The 12,894-nt window shown below is 47.2% G+C and overlaps 2 protein-coding genes across 2 annotated transcripts; one reads left to right on the top strand and one right to left on the bottom strand.

Annotated features, from left to right (window-relative positions):
* Window positions 1-27: 27 nt before the first annotated feature.
* il17rb (interleukin 17 receptor B) lies at window positions 28-5,475 on the bottom strand. The gene is made up of 11 exons (XM_018737655.2): window positions 5,117-5,475; window positions 4,953-4,977; window positions 3,629-3,772; window positions 3,369-3,475; window positions 2,974-3,100; window positions 2,781-2,828; window positions 2,535-2,680; window positions 2,084-2,149; window positions 1,900-1,972; window positions 1,153-1,254; window positions 28-1,038 (listed from the first exon to the last, which is right to left on the bottom strand). The coding sequence occupies exons 1-11, from the start codon at window positions 5,192-5,194 to the stop codon at window positions 365-367; spliced, it is 1,590 nt and encodes a 529-aa protein (XP_018593171.2). The 5' UTR covers window positions 5,195-5,475; the 3' UTR covers window positions 28-364.
* Window positions 5,476-5,698: 223 nt separating this feature from the next.
* On the top strand, window positions 5,699-12,685 carry chdh (choline dehydrogenase). The gene is made up of 8 exons (XM_018737607.2): window positions 5,699-5,718; window positions 6,784-7,610; window positions 8,219-8,370; window positions 8,656-8,785; window positions 10,063-10,197; window positions 10,964-11,106; window positions 11,263-11,365; window positions 11,835-12,685. The coding sequence occupies exons 2-8, from the start codon at window positions 6,890-6,892 to the stop codon at window positions 12,251-12,253; spliced, it is 1,803 nt and encodes a 600-aa protein (XP_018593123.2). The 5' UTR covers window positions 5,699-5,718; window positions 6,784-6,889; the 3' UTR covers window positions 12,254-12,685.
* Window positions 12,686-12,894: the final 209 nt, after the last annotated feature.

The raw sequence follows: 12,894 nt of genomic DNA, 5'->3' as shown, positions 1-12,894 counted from the left end.
TGCTGAAAATAAACTTATGCAGAACATGGATCTCAAGACGCTTTGCATCAAGATAATTGTTTCTATGTCTAATATGTAATATCTAATATGAAATGTTGCTTTCTCACTCCATTTATAATCAATCAAAGCGCTACAAGCGTGAAAATGAGGTTTGCACTTTTAAGGAAAAGACTGAACCCTTCTACTAGCCCGATCTTTGGCCTGACAATGCCTGTGGGATTGCTGCAGCATGCCTTTCAAGGCACACACAGGAAGTACGGTTTTTGTTACTAGCGTTGCAAAATGTTGCGCAACTTCTTTTTTCCAAAGCAAGTCAGTTTTGCCTGTTTTTATAGCTGGACCGTAAGTGAAACTCAGGTTAAGCTTAAAGGTTCAATAAGAGAGTCTCAGTCGACTCTGACTCTTCCCACATCTGTAAGTCCTTTATTGCATTTCTCAGCTTCATGGTCGTTCTGTCATCCTGGGGAGACACCAATGCTGATCTCACCAAGGGGAAGTCGCGGAAATTTCTGGAAGGTCTGTCTCCGTGAAGGTGGCTGCAGAGTCTTCCCAGGTCTCTCATCAGGCAGAAGGACTTGCACAGTGTCAGGACGGCAGGGAGGCTTTCATTGCTGAGTTTTTGGCCCAGATGCACGGTGGCATATTTCCTGAGGACCACCGGATCCCACGCCCGACTGGCCAGGATGCTGAGGGCCAGAGAGAACATGTCCTCCACAGAGGCCGGCACCGTGTAGTCTGAAGGACCCGGACCAGGCCCGTAATTCTTGGCGCTCCCGCTCTGCGCCGCAACAAAAATCACTTTCTCCGCAACGTCCATCTGGACGGTGAGCCAGTGGACCAGGCCCATCTGAGCCACTTGCCCCCTCTGCCACACATCGATGGTCACCTTGCAGTTGCAGTGCGACTTCAGGAACTCGGCCAGGGTGACCACAGCTTTCTGGAAAGTGCTGTTTTCGGCAGGGTACGCGATGAGCACCGAAACGGGCGCAGCGGTCCCTGTAACCCTGACGAACCGAGAACAGGTCTCTTTGGCTCTCCCTGAAAGGAAGGACAGCAGTGATCCAGAGAGCTCGCGGCCATCCTGCGTTTAGCTCTTGAAAAGCCAATAAAAGCTGTTACAAGTCACGAGTGGCTTGAAGAGGAATAACTTACCCGTTGCATAAGCAGCGATTAACAGCAGCACTGCAGCTCCGAGAACGCAGCACAGAACTATCCACACGATCATGTAATTGTCCGATTTTTCTTCTAGTAGGTCTACGAAGAAAAAAAGAATATTTGTTTGATTTGTTTGCGCAGCTCAAAACCACCTGTTTCATTCGTTCAATTACCTTACGTTTTTTCTCCAAAGCGTTAACGTGTTTACGGCGATGTACCCATTTATAAAGCTAGGCCATTTTTATTGGACCAAATAAGGGTTAGTGCCCTGATCGAAGTGTTACAGCAGGAGGTGGGATTCAAACCAAATCTGAGCTCAGAGGCAGTGGCTCTAAGCGCTACACTTACTTACTGCCCCTTTTCCAGTGTAGGTGGTCCAGAGCCTGCCTATCCCAGAAGCATGGGGGGTGAGGCAAAGAACACCATGGATGGGATCACAGGGTAATCACGCACTCACTCACACACACACACTCTCTCACTCACTCACACACACACTATGGGCAGTTATAGTCACCAATTAACCTGAAACACTTGGCTTTGGGTTGCAGGAGGAAACCTGCATGAGCGCAGAAAGAATATGCAAACTCTAGACAGACACAGCCATATTCGAACCCATTTCCAAACCCACAGCCCAGGAACTACGAGGCACCAGAGCCTCCTGCTGTTGCCACCATGCTGCCTCCCGTCTCAGAACCACCACCGTGTAATTTCAACAGGCACTGAGGCTATCAGTTCATACTCAACCTGTTCTCCTGCAGTCAACTTTTGTAACGATGTAGTGACAATCCGGGTGGCAGCCAGGGAAGTGCGGTGAGATCTGCAATTAAAATTTTAAAAGGAATCTCGTATTTTAAAATTGCTCAAATATGACAACTTGCTAGTTTTCACAGAGCAGAGCAGCGGAGAAACACGTGGTTAAGGTACTGACCCAAATTTCCAGGGATTCGCATGGTCCTGTTGAGTTCAGCACTGTGCTGCACTTGGATTCTCCTTTCTGTAGGAAGGTAGATATTTACATTAACCTGACACTTTTCTCCAAAACAGCTTACAATTATTTACCTATTTATGAAGCTGGATAATTTTAGGGTAAGTACCTTACTCAAGGGTCCTACAGCTGGAAGTGGGATTCAAACCCATCACATTTAGGTCCATTTACAGCTGGCAGCTCTAACCACTACACTATCATTTGTCCCAGTATTTAATTAGGATAATAATTAATTATATTATAATATTATAATAATATTTAGTTTTATTCTTCAAAAAGGATGTTGAATACATGCAAGTGTCAAAGTGGGATGTACAGCACAGTCATATATGAATAAGATTATATATATATATATATATATATATATATACTGTATATATATATTGTGTCTTACTGTATGGCAGACTTGAGTGCCAACAAGATGATCTTGATTTTTCCACAGCTCGATATCATATGTTCCAGTATAATTGCTTGATGTAAAATTAATTTCTACTCGATCCTTTAAAAAGGCTGAAGTGACCTTAGGTTTCCACAGAGATCCTGCAAATACATTTTAACGAAGACATATTTCACTGATGCTCTGTGTGACACTCTGAGAATTTCTGCGCGGGGATCAGTGCAATACATCAGTGAATTTTACCTTTTTTAACACATGAGTCATGATACTTCATTTGTTCCGTATGACATCCTGAAAGGCACAATTATGCAACAGAAATGTGAGAATACATTACTTTGCCCAGACAACCCCAGAATATTGTTCTGCACTCAAAAAGTACTCAACTGAATTCAAGGGGCAATATTTCCGAGTATGAGAAAGCCGAAAAATTACGCACCATTTGTTTGAAAAACTGCATTTTTGAAATACGGATCCCCTCCCGCCATCGTCACTGGCAGGTTGAAACCGGAGACATAGTATGTCTCCTCCGGCTCAGCGGGGAAGTCAGCAAAATGGAACCACACCTGAAAAAAGACACAGAGTGTGTATAGGTCTGCGAAGGACTGGCGGCCCATCCAGGGTGCGCCCTACTTGGCTTTGCACCCCGAGCTTCCGGAATGGGCTCCGGACCATCGGGACTCTGCTTTGGCCAGCCAGTAAAGGAAAGTGTGTGAGTGAGTGTACAGGTAAGTGAAAGCTCTCAGCTGTTCCACTGGGTACAATCCGATTCTTAGCCAGACTTTAATGAACATCCATCAGAACATCCATCTGTATTGCGCCCGAAGTGCTTACCTCTTCAGAGTCGGACATGGTCACCTCCCTGAACGGAGGCTGATAGAGACATCTGAAGGGCTTCCCATTAATATCAATCCACGTGCCACTCAAGTAGTCATTGCTTTCTACAAAAAAGGATGCGTACATTAAATAAACCCTACCTTTGCATCCAGCTTCAGCACTAGTGTCATTTATATTTAGTTGTTTTAGTTTTTTGTGTCTAATGGTAAATAAGTTCTACTATGTGCCCAAACAAGCAAACATTAGGAGATCCTTACTGTCTATGTTGATGGCCCAGCTGACATTCAGCTTCAGAGCAGAGTGCGCAATGTTACCATCAGTGTTTTCAGCGAGTGAAACGCTGAGAACTTTCAGCACAGAAGGAGACGCAGCAGGTTCGTGCATCCATTCAGAGGGAATACCTTGGGAAACACCACAAAGCAAACACCCTGGGTAAATAACCCTGGTAATTCTGCAGAAATGGTGTAAAGACCGGTTGGGACGGTATGGGACAAGCGGTTATGAAAATATGTATGTGTGTGTGTGTGTGTGTGTGTGTGTGTGTGTGGTGTAAAAACCAGCACAAACATGAACCTTGTAAGGACCTCGGGATTGTAAAATCCGTTACAACACTGTGAGTTACCTTGGATAAAAGTATCAATAAAATGATAAATTATGAAAATTAAAAAGTAATAATAATAATATATTATTCAGTAGAGGTGGGAATTCCAGTTCAGCTCAATTTGACTGAAAAAACAATTTTTCTAATGATTGAAACATGTTAATTCAGGGTTTTAAAAAAAAAAATCCACCTTCAACAAGATAACACAGTGATGCATCACAATCAGCTGACAAAGTATCAAATTCGCAGTTTAAACGAGTCATTCGTGAAGAAATGTTGTTCGTTTGTGTGTATTTGTAATATACATTATTCTTTTGTTCTAAGGAGGTGTTAGTCGTAATGTGTCATTTCAGTTTAACTCTGTTTTACTGTCACTACCTTGTGTCAGTGAATCCCAGTGTTTTTTTAGTAACAATGATTTGGACTGTACTTTCTGAATGTAGAAAAATGCTATTTTCAAATAAAAAAGATATATATACAATTTAAAATAACTAGAACTCCAGCCAAACTACAACTTGTCCAGTATTACATGTATTCATTCAAATGACGCTTCCCTCCAAAGCAACTTACAGTGTTAAAGTTACAATTATTTACCCACTTATACAGCTGGGTAATTTTACTGGAGCAATTTAGGGTAAGTACCTTGCTTAAGGGTACTACAGCCAGAGGTTGGGATCAAACCTGTGACCTTTGGATCAAAAGGCAAGAGCTCTAATCACTACACTACCAGCTGTCACAAGGTTTATTACCAGGGTTTATTACCAGGGTGAGGCGTTGCTCACTCTTGCAGAAGTAGGTATTCTTTGTTTGGATCTCTTTTTTTTTTAATTCAGAGTAAGGTGATATTTGACTGAAACCAATTCCATTTGAGGAGCCCTGGGATTACACAGTTTTACATTCACATAAATGTCCCCATTTAAGAGGGACTCTTCTGGACAGATTGGGCTAAAAGTGAAAAACACAGATTGCATGTTTCTTACCTTCTGTTTCCACACAGGTGACGTTCTGTAAGACAAAGACAAATGTGTTTAAAACAAAAAAAAAGTAACTGGAGAAGAAAAAAAAAAAATCTTAACAGAAAAGTCACCCAGCAGCAGGATGTGGATTTTTGGAGCGCAAGAGGACGGAGGAGCGGCTGTCCTACCATGTGTGGGTGTGCGTGGACAGCCTGTGTCCAGCTGAGCAGGGACAGGCAGGAGAGCAGGGGGAGGACAGTCTCCATGGCCGGAGGGACAGCGCCGAGGTCCCCAGTCGAGCTCAGATCTGCGGTCTGCTTCTTGTAATCTCCAGAGATGAGTGAGTGTCGCGCCACAGACAGGTGACGCTCAGATGATCAGCGGGCTCCACGCACTCCGGATGATGATGATGATGCTGCTCGCGACTCACTCACTCACTCACTCACTGTTGTCGCACGTGGGACCGCATGATAAATTGTCAAACTGGAATCCTCTTCCTTCCAACGTCCCGAGAAGGAGTGGAGCCCTCGGCTGTGAAAATGCATTTTGAAATACCGGCTGTGCGGGGTACGGGGGAGGAGGGGGAGGAGGAGGAGGGGGAGGCTCGAGCGCTCGAACGCTGTCCTACGCGCGTGCTCCGAGTCTCAATACATCTGGCCCCAGGCGCCCGGCTCGAGCTCCATGCCTACGCACTAGCCTAGGGGGCAGTCCTTCCACTGGAGACACCGCCCCCCTCCCCCTCCCCCTCCCACCCCACCCCCACCCACACCACCAGCAGGGTCCGCAGGCGGTGAGTGACCGACCGACCGGAGCGCCCATGACACGCCGTTGCCTTTCAAAGACAGCGTGGCTCATGTTCCGAGTTGCGTCTCTCCGCTCGGGGGTCTCTTCTTCACCTCGCTCAAACTTTCGCTTCGGCCACACAACTTCGCACTTGACTGTTGCCTGTTGCCCTGTTTCACGCGGGACACACGTCGACACACAGGCCTGGTCAGCCTGCCGCGGCGAAACACTTACTGGCGGTGTGTGTGCTTAGTGGAGCGAGTTGAGCGTGTAATTGCCCCCCCACCACAGAGGTTAAAACCCACGCCGCGTGTCGTGTGTCTTGAAAACTCCTTGGCTCTTCAGTCTTCTTCCTCACGAGTTAGAGACGGCAAAACACGTAAATCCATGGCATGATGATGAATGAAATACCATGATTGCCGGCGTCAAATATATTCTTATTATTTTCCCATAAATACGCAATGAACTAGACTAGTGCGCGATACCTATCGTTATTATTATTATTGTTCTTATTCTTACTGTTAACCGTTATTTAGCCGAAGTTTTTGTCAGAGGCCCCTTGCAGTGATTGACTATCAACTTAAGATTTGTCCCTTTAGGGCTGGGTACAGTTTACTGTATATCACTTCAGCCTCAGGGTAATTATACCTTAGTGAGGTCCTTAACTCCCTGGTCAAGCAGGAGAGAGGGATTCGACTTGAGAACCTTCTGGTGACAAGGTGACAGCGCTCCGCTCGGCCAGAGGGACAACTGTACCGTATCATGTCCTGCGTGCTCTGTTGAGCGCGGGTAGTCTGACCGGTGTTTGGTCTGCATGGGAAAACCTGTGAACGTCTTTTTTATCTTTAAGCCGCTCCATCCCCAGTAAGTCCATGGTTACGGTAAACAGCCCAGGTTGACTTTTGACACTGTGCCTGTGTGTCCGCACACTTTAACTGCTGCACGCGAGGGCCAAAGCGCTGCTGCTGGCCGGTTGGCCGTCGCTTTCTTTCACGGCGTTCTCTCCGTGCGTGCGTTATTTCACAATGTCGTAAATAACCGTCTCCCCCGCCCCGTCTCCCGCGTTTCACAGATTGTTCGGTCCAAAGTCTGCCCTATGAGCCTATGAGAAGGAACGCGTCGCTGGAGCGAAGCTGGCTGGCTATTGGCTCAAAACCGTGGGATCGTTCACCGTCGAGATGCTGTCCGCCAGGCTGACGTGCGCATGGGGTCGGCTGGGTAAAGCGCGGTCGCGGCAGAGCTGCCCGGTCGCACCGAAGCAGCGGGTACGCTCGCCCAGTTACAGCACCGCGGCGGCGCCCAACAAGGCCCCCTCTTTTAGCTACGTGATAGTCGGGGCCGGCTCTGCGGGCTGCGTGTTGGCCAACCGGCTCACGGAGAACCCCGATCGCTCGGTGCTCCTTCTCGAGGCGGGGCCGAAGGACCTGGTGCTCAACAGCACGCGTCTGACCTGGAAGATCCATATGCCGGCAGCCCTGGTCTACAACTTATGTGACGACAAGTATAACTGGTTCTACCACACCGAGCCCCAGCGGCACATGGACGAGAGGGTGCTCTACTGGCCCCGGGGCCGCGTCTGGGGTGGTTCCTCGTCCCTCAACGCCATGGTGTATGTGCGAGGCCATGCCGAGGACTACAACCGTTGGCAGCGCGAGGGTGCCGCCGGATGGGACTACGAGCGCTGTCTGCCCTACTTTCGAAAGGCCCAGACTCATGAGCTCGGAGCCGACCGCTACCGGGGGGGCGGCGGACCCCAGCACGTCTCACGCGGCAAGACGGAGCACCCGCTGCACCGCGCCTTCATCGAGGCGGGCCAGCAGGCAGGGTACCCCTTCACGGATGACATGAACGGCTACCAACAGGAAGGAATAGGCTGGATGGACATGACCGTCTACAAAGGTACACGCCCTTGAACGGGCCTTGTCGACAGATGGCGTGTTTTGTGATCGCTTAGCCTAAGGCACTGGAAGGAAGTTATGGTCTGATGACTGATGGTCTGAATGCATCGGAGGATTTGTATGTTTTTGTTGCGTCTGATCTAGCTTAGTCACTGTTTTTCATAGAGAATATAACCACCTCGCCGTTTTGCCAATGATTAACCAGTACCTGGAAACTGATCTGAATTATTCACACATATGCCATTAAGAATTTTTTCCTATGCAAACAGTGCCACATGTGAGTGCTGGATCACAGTGAAAACCTACAGGCTTCTGCTGCATTCTGCTCCAGGCCTAAAGCGGGGTAAAGCCTCGTCTGTCCTGGGTACTCGAAGGGAGCTGAAAGACCTGTTTTCCTGAACACGCTAACTATTCGCTTCTACCGAACAGATTATGGTTCCAGTATGTTTTCAATGTAAAGCAGCACTTCTGCGAGAACTCCAAGTCCGCTGTAAGATGCACAGCACTGTCGTGATCCTCGGGAGGTGCGGTCCTTTTCTCGTAGCGGGGGGGTGTTTCTCCAAAGGACTGAAACATTGAAGCTAGATTCCCTCGTCATCCTCCCCTCAGGAAAGAGATGGAGCACCGCCAGTGCCTACCTGCGCCCGGCGCTCTCCAGACCTAACCTGACCGCCGAGGTCCGCTGCCTCGCTACCAGGGTCATGTTCCAAGGCACTAGAGCCATCGGGGTTGAGTATGTGCAGGATGGACAGAAGAAGACGGTAAGCCGGTGCTAGGAAGCGGTGAAAGATCTACTTTTGGAAGTTGTCCGTGTTGACAAATGCACGTAATTCCCAGATGGCGCATCAGAACGGTTACTTTTGCAGAGCGTGTTGACGGTGTGAAAAATGAGGCCGTTTTCTCCTTTCTCGTGTCCTTCACTTTTATTTCATTATTGCCATAACTGTCTCCGTCTCTGAGCTCGCGTCACCTGTGCCATAGTCCGCCTGGAGTTCCCAGCCAGGTGCTGGAGATGGCCTGGGCTGACGTCTTGCACTTCCGCGCAGGCGTTCGCTGAAAAGGAGGTCATTCTCAGCGGAGGAGCCATAAACTCGCCGCAGCTCCTCATGCTGTCGGGGGTCGGCGACGCGGACGACCTGAGAAAACTGGACATTCCTATTGTGTCTCACCTCCCAGGTAACGTATGTCTGTTTTTTCTTTTTTTAAATGTGGTTTCACTTTTTTCTGGTTTGTTCCTGGAAAATATAAAAAAAAAAAAAAAAATGTGTTTCTGGAAAACCTTCTTCACCTTTCTGTATCTGTAACTTTTTAAAGTACAAAAGGGGTGAAAGCAATGAATTCTCTCCATATTTTATCGCACTTTCTCCTTAATGGCTTGTCCAAGTCTTGGTCGTGGTGGTCAGGAGCTTATCCCGGAAGCACTGGGTGCAGGGCTGAGTAGGGAACTCCCTGGATGGGATGCCAGTCCATCACAGGGTAGCCACACATGCACACGTTGTGGGCATTTTACGGTCACCAGTTAACCTGAGACACATGCTGGGTGGGGGGAACAAACATGGGGAGGACATGCAAACTCCACATGCTGAGCTCAGTTCGAACCTATACCTGAACACAGGCACAGTGAGGTGGTTAGCAACCTGCTGTGCCATCATGTCATGTTATGCTTACCTCTGTTTTCCTCTACTCTAAAGGGTAAATAAATGCAGAAATGAGTTATATTGTCTTTACCGTTTGTGTTATTAAGGTTTACTGGGTCTGTCGGGTTATGACGAGATACTAGCAGAAATTTAATTTCTGCTGAACTTCCCCATAGAGGGGGTACGGTGGCGCAGCGGGTTTGGCCAGGTCCTGCTCTCTGGCGGGTCTGGGGTTCAAGTCCTGCTTGGGGTGCCTTGTGATGGACTGGCGTCCCATCCTGGGTGTGTCCCCTCCCCCTCCAGCCTTACGCCCTGTGTTGCCGGGTTGGGACGAGCGGTTTCAGTCAATGTGTGTGTGTGTGTGTGTGTGTGTGTGTGTGTGTGTGTGTGTGTGTGTGTGTGTGTGTGTGTGTGTGTGTGTGAGAACTTCCCCAAGCAGGAGTGGTTTAATGCATGGCACTACTAAAAAAACCACAGAAGGAACTTTACCTAAGTGTTGTATGTATCGTTTCCACAGTGATGCAAGTGGGTGGTGCGCACCAATAAGACGGCGTAATTGCAGTATGTGAATTTATGATCTCGCTTAGCTTTGCCCCTCGGTACCGTGATTCAGAATCCCTGTTTACGGGAGTGTGCAAGGGCCTGCCACGGCTTGCTCTTGTGTCAGTGAGTCATACTTTCCTAAAAGGTGCCTGGTGCTGGTGGGTAAACGTGGAGTTTGGGGAATCGCAGGTCAACGTGAGACGTAAGGTCATTCCATGCGTTTGGACTGAACCTGATTTTCACAGCCCTGAATTGCTGTCTCTGTCTGAACAGGGGTTGGCAGGAACCTCCAGGACCACTTGGAGCTGTACGTGCAGCAGGAGTGCAAAAAGTCCATCACCCTCTACCAGGCCCAGCAACCCCTCCACATGCTGAAGATCGGCATTGAGTGGCTGCTCAAATACACAGGTAGCGTAACGGCGGTGTGCTGCGGTCATGTGGAAAAGTGCAGAGGTGCCGTCCTTCCATGGTAACGGATAAAAATCACACGAGTACCGTAAAGCTCTGTTCCTGCTGGAACGATGCTGGGTGCTTTACTGTTTTTTCACACACAAAGCAGTCAGAGAAGTTAATCACAGGTGTGAGGAAAATACACAGGTAGTGCCATGCTGCATTCCCAGAATACATTTACACTTTTTCCTGCTGACACTCCCCCCCCCCCAGGAACTTACAGTGTTGAGTTACTTTACCTTTCTAGATAGCTGGGTCATTTTTACTTTCGCAATTCGGTGTAAGTACCATGCTCAAGGGCATTGCAGCAGGATGTGGGATTGGAACCTATAACCTCCAACTCCGAAGGCAGAAGCTCTTTCAAGTGCAAAGCGGTGGCTCTAACCAGTGAACCATCTGCTGTCCCCATGCGTCCCCTAACTTAAATATTTAAGGAGCATAACTGAGCATAAAAGAAATGTGAATAAATTTAATTTTACTCTATTCAGTGTCTCATTGATTCCCTTAAGTTATTTATTTTGCTGAATTATACTATATGCCCATTGGCTCTGGTTCAGAACATGATAGAATTTGATGAAAACCAACACTAACCGTGCTGTTGATGGGAAGACACCTTCTGTTTTCACATGTTGTTGTGCCTCTGTGTTCTGTTACTGTATTTATTCTCCCATGGCACATATGGCAATTTTTAAAATGATCCTGCTAACCTGAGTCTCCGGTCCAGGTTACGGCGCCACCGCTCACCTGGAGAGCGGAGGTTTTATTCGGAGTCGTGCCGGCGTCACACACCCAGACATACAGTTCCACTTTCTTCCGTCCCAGGTCATAGATCATGGCCGGGTGACCCCTAAAATAGAGGCCTACCAGGTGAGTCAAAAATACATGAGTAGAAACTGTGATGATTGCTCTTCGCTGTGTTTATACGAAAATGCTATCTTGGCCACTGATGTATAGTGCAGAGCAACCAAGCCAGCTGGAAATGCACATTTTGCCCTGATGGTTGTTAAGTTTTTTTACTTGTAGGTTCATGTTGGACCCATGAGAAGTACAAGTATAGGATGGCTGAAGCTCAGGACTGCCAACCCGCTGGATCATCCAATCATTGAGCCCAACTACCTCTCCACAGGTGACACTTCATGATTCCTGTGTGTATATTCTGTGTTCCCTTTGCATTTATGGTCCTTACACCGTATTGCTCCTGTACTGCTTTTGTGCAGAAACTTTTTTTTTTTTTTTTTTAAATCCCATAATGGTCCTTTAAAGGGTCTGCTTTCACTGTTGGGAATAGCAGGTGGCAAGGTGGTCAGAACCACTGTTTTTAGATTGGAAGGATCCAGGCTTAAAACCCACATTCTGTTCTACAATTTACCTTGAACTACTCCAGGAAAAGCGACCCATCTGTTTAAATGGGTAAAGTATCATTGTAAACTATGTTGCTTTGTAGAAAAGCATGATTAAAATGAATTGATGTATATGCTGCACTTAGGTTACAGTCATACATCAAGTACACAGCTGTATAGGTTTGAATCCCGTTTCCATGAGCAGCTTTTGCTCGGTTCCTTCTTTGTACTAATGGGCCTCTGTACTGCTTCCAGATGTAGACGTCTGGGAGTTCCGCCAGTGTGTGAAGCTCTCAAGGGAGATCTTTGCTCAGAAGGCCTTCGATGAGTTCCGTGGACGGGAGGTGCAGCCAGGGAGCCGTGTCCAGTCGGACCAAGAGATCGATGCCTTTGTGAGGCAGAAAGCGGACAGTGCCTACCACCCCTCCTGCACGTGCAAGATGGGGCAGCCCACAGACCCAGCTGCTGTGGTGGACCCAGACGCACGGGTATTGGGCGTGGAAAATCTGCGGGTGGTGGACGCCTCCATCATGCCCAGTGTAGTTAGTGGGAACCTCAATGCCCCCACCATTATGATGGCAGAGAAGATTGCCGACGCCATCAAAGGCCTCCCTCTGCTGCTCGATGAAAACGTCCCCGTTTACAAACCCCCATCCCTGGAGACGCAGCGCTGAGCCTAGGTCCTCCATTTCCTGGGGTTTCCCAGGGAAAATAGGGCATACATTTCTAAAAGTCTTACACTACTTTTTTAGAATGATAACAGCCAATCTGGAGATTTATTACATAATTAAAACTAACTCAGTTTTAAATATTATGCAGTATCAGTTGTTTACAATGCAAATTATTCTGCATGACGTTATTAAAAGAATGTAAACTGAAATGTAACAACAAGTTCTTATAAGAAAGTTTCAAGAACGATGAACCGAATGTGATGTGCCCTCGCTTGTGTTATACAGAGTGTCCGATTTGTTTACCGCAAGAACAGAAATGGGAGACTCTGGAACAAATCGTGTGCTTCACAAGCATTATAATAATCTTGTTGATGTAAAGCACTCTTTGTATTTTCTCTTAGATGAATATCAATCTGGAGAAAAAGCATCTGCTAAATGCATAAATGTAGTCTTTTTTATTATTATTAATTAAAAAATTAAAATTATAAATAAAATAAAATAAAAATATTTAGCACATACTATTTTCCAGGGAGATTAGACTTGGTACCAGTTAATGCAAAATGTAGGTACAGTACAGTGGTATTCTATGTGACCTTTTTAGTAATGTATGTGCTGTGCAGAATGAGCATTTTTAAAACAAACAG

Source organism: Scleropages formosus, chromosome 2 (genome assembly GCF_900964775.1).
Source record: "Scleropages formosus chromosome 2, fSclFor1.1, whole genome shotgun sequence".
Taxonomy (NCBI): domain Eukaryota; kingdom Metazoa; phylum Chordata; class Actinopteri; order Osteoglossiformes; family Osteoglossidae; genus Scleropages; species Scleropages formosus.
Note: the sequence above shows the minus strand (reverse complement) of the source record. Positions and strands in the feature narration are given on the sequence as shown.

Excerpts from the sequence above, each read along its gene's own strand:
- il17rb (XM_018737655.2), bottom strand. The coding sequence starts at position 5,194 with ATGGAGACTGTCCTCCCCCTGCTCTCCTGCCTGTCCCTGCTCAGCTGG. Across the intron at positions 2,829-2,973 it reads TGCAGTTTTTCAAACAAATG|GATGTCATACGGAACAAATG; the intron begins GTGCGTAATTTT and ends TGTGCCTTTCAG. Across the intron at positions 2,681-2,780 it reads TGACTCATGTGTTAAAAAAG|GATCTCTGTGGAAACCTAAG; the intron begins GTAAAATTCACT and ends ATGTATTTGCAG.
- chdh (XM_018737607.2), top strand. The coding sequence starts at position 6,890 with ATGCTGTCCGCCAGGCTGACGTGCGCATGGGGTCGGCTGGGTAAAGCG. Across the intron at positions 11,107-11,262 it reads CTAAAATAGAGGCCTACCAG|GTTCATGTTGGACCCATGAG; the intron begins GTGAGTCAAAAA and ends TTTTACTTGTAG. Across the intron at positions 11,366-11,834 it reads GCCCAACTACCTCTCCACAG|ATGTAGACGTCTGGGAGTTC; the intron begins GTGACACTTCAT and ends TACTGCTTCCAG.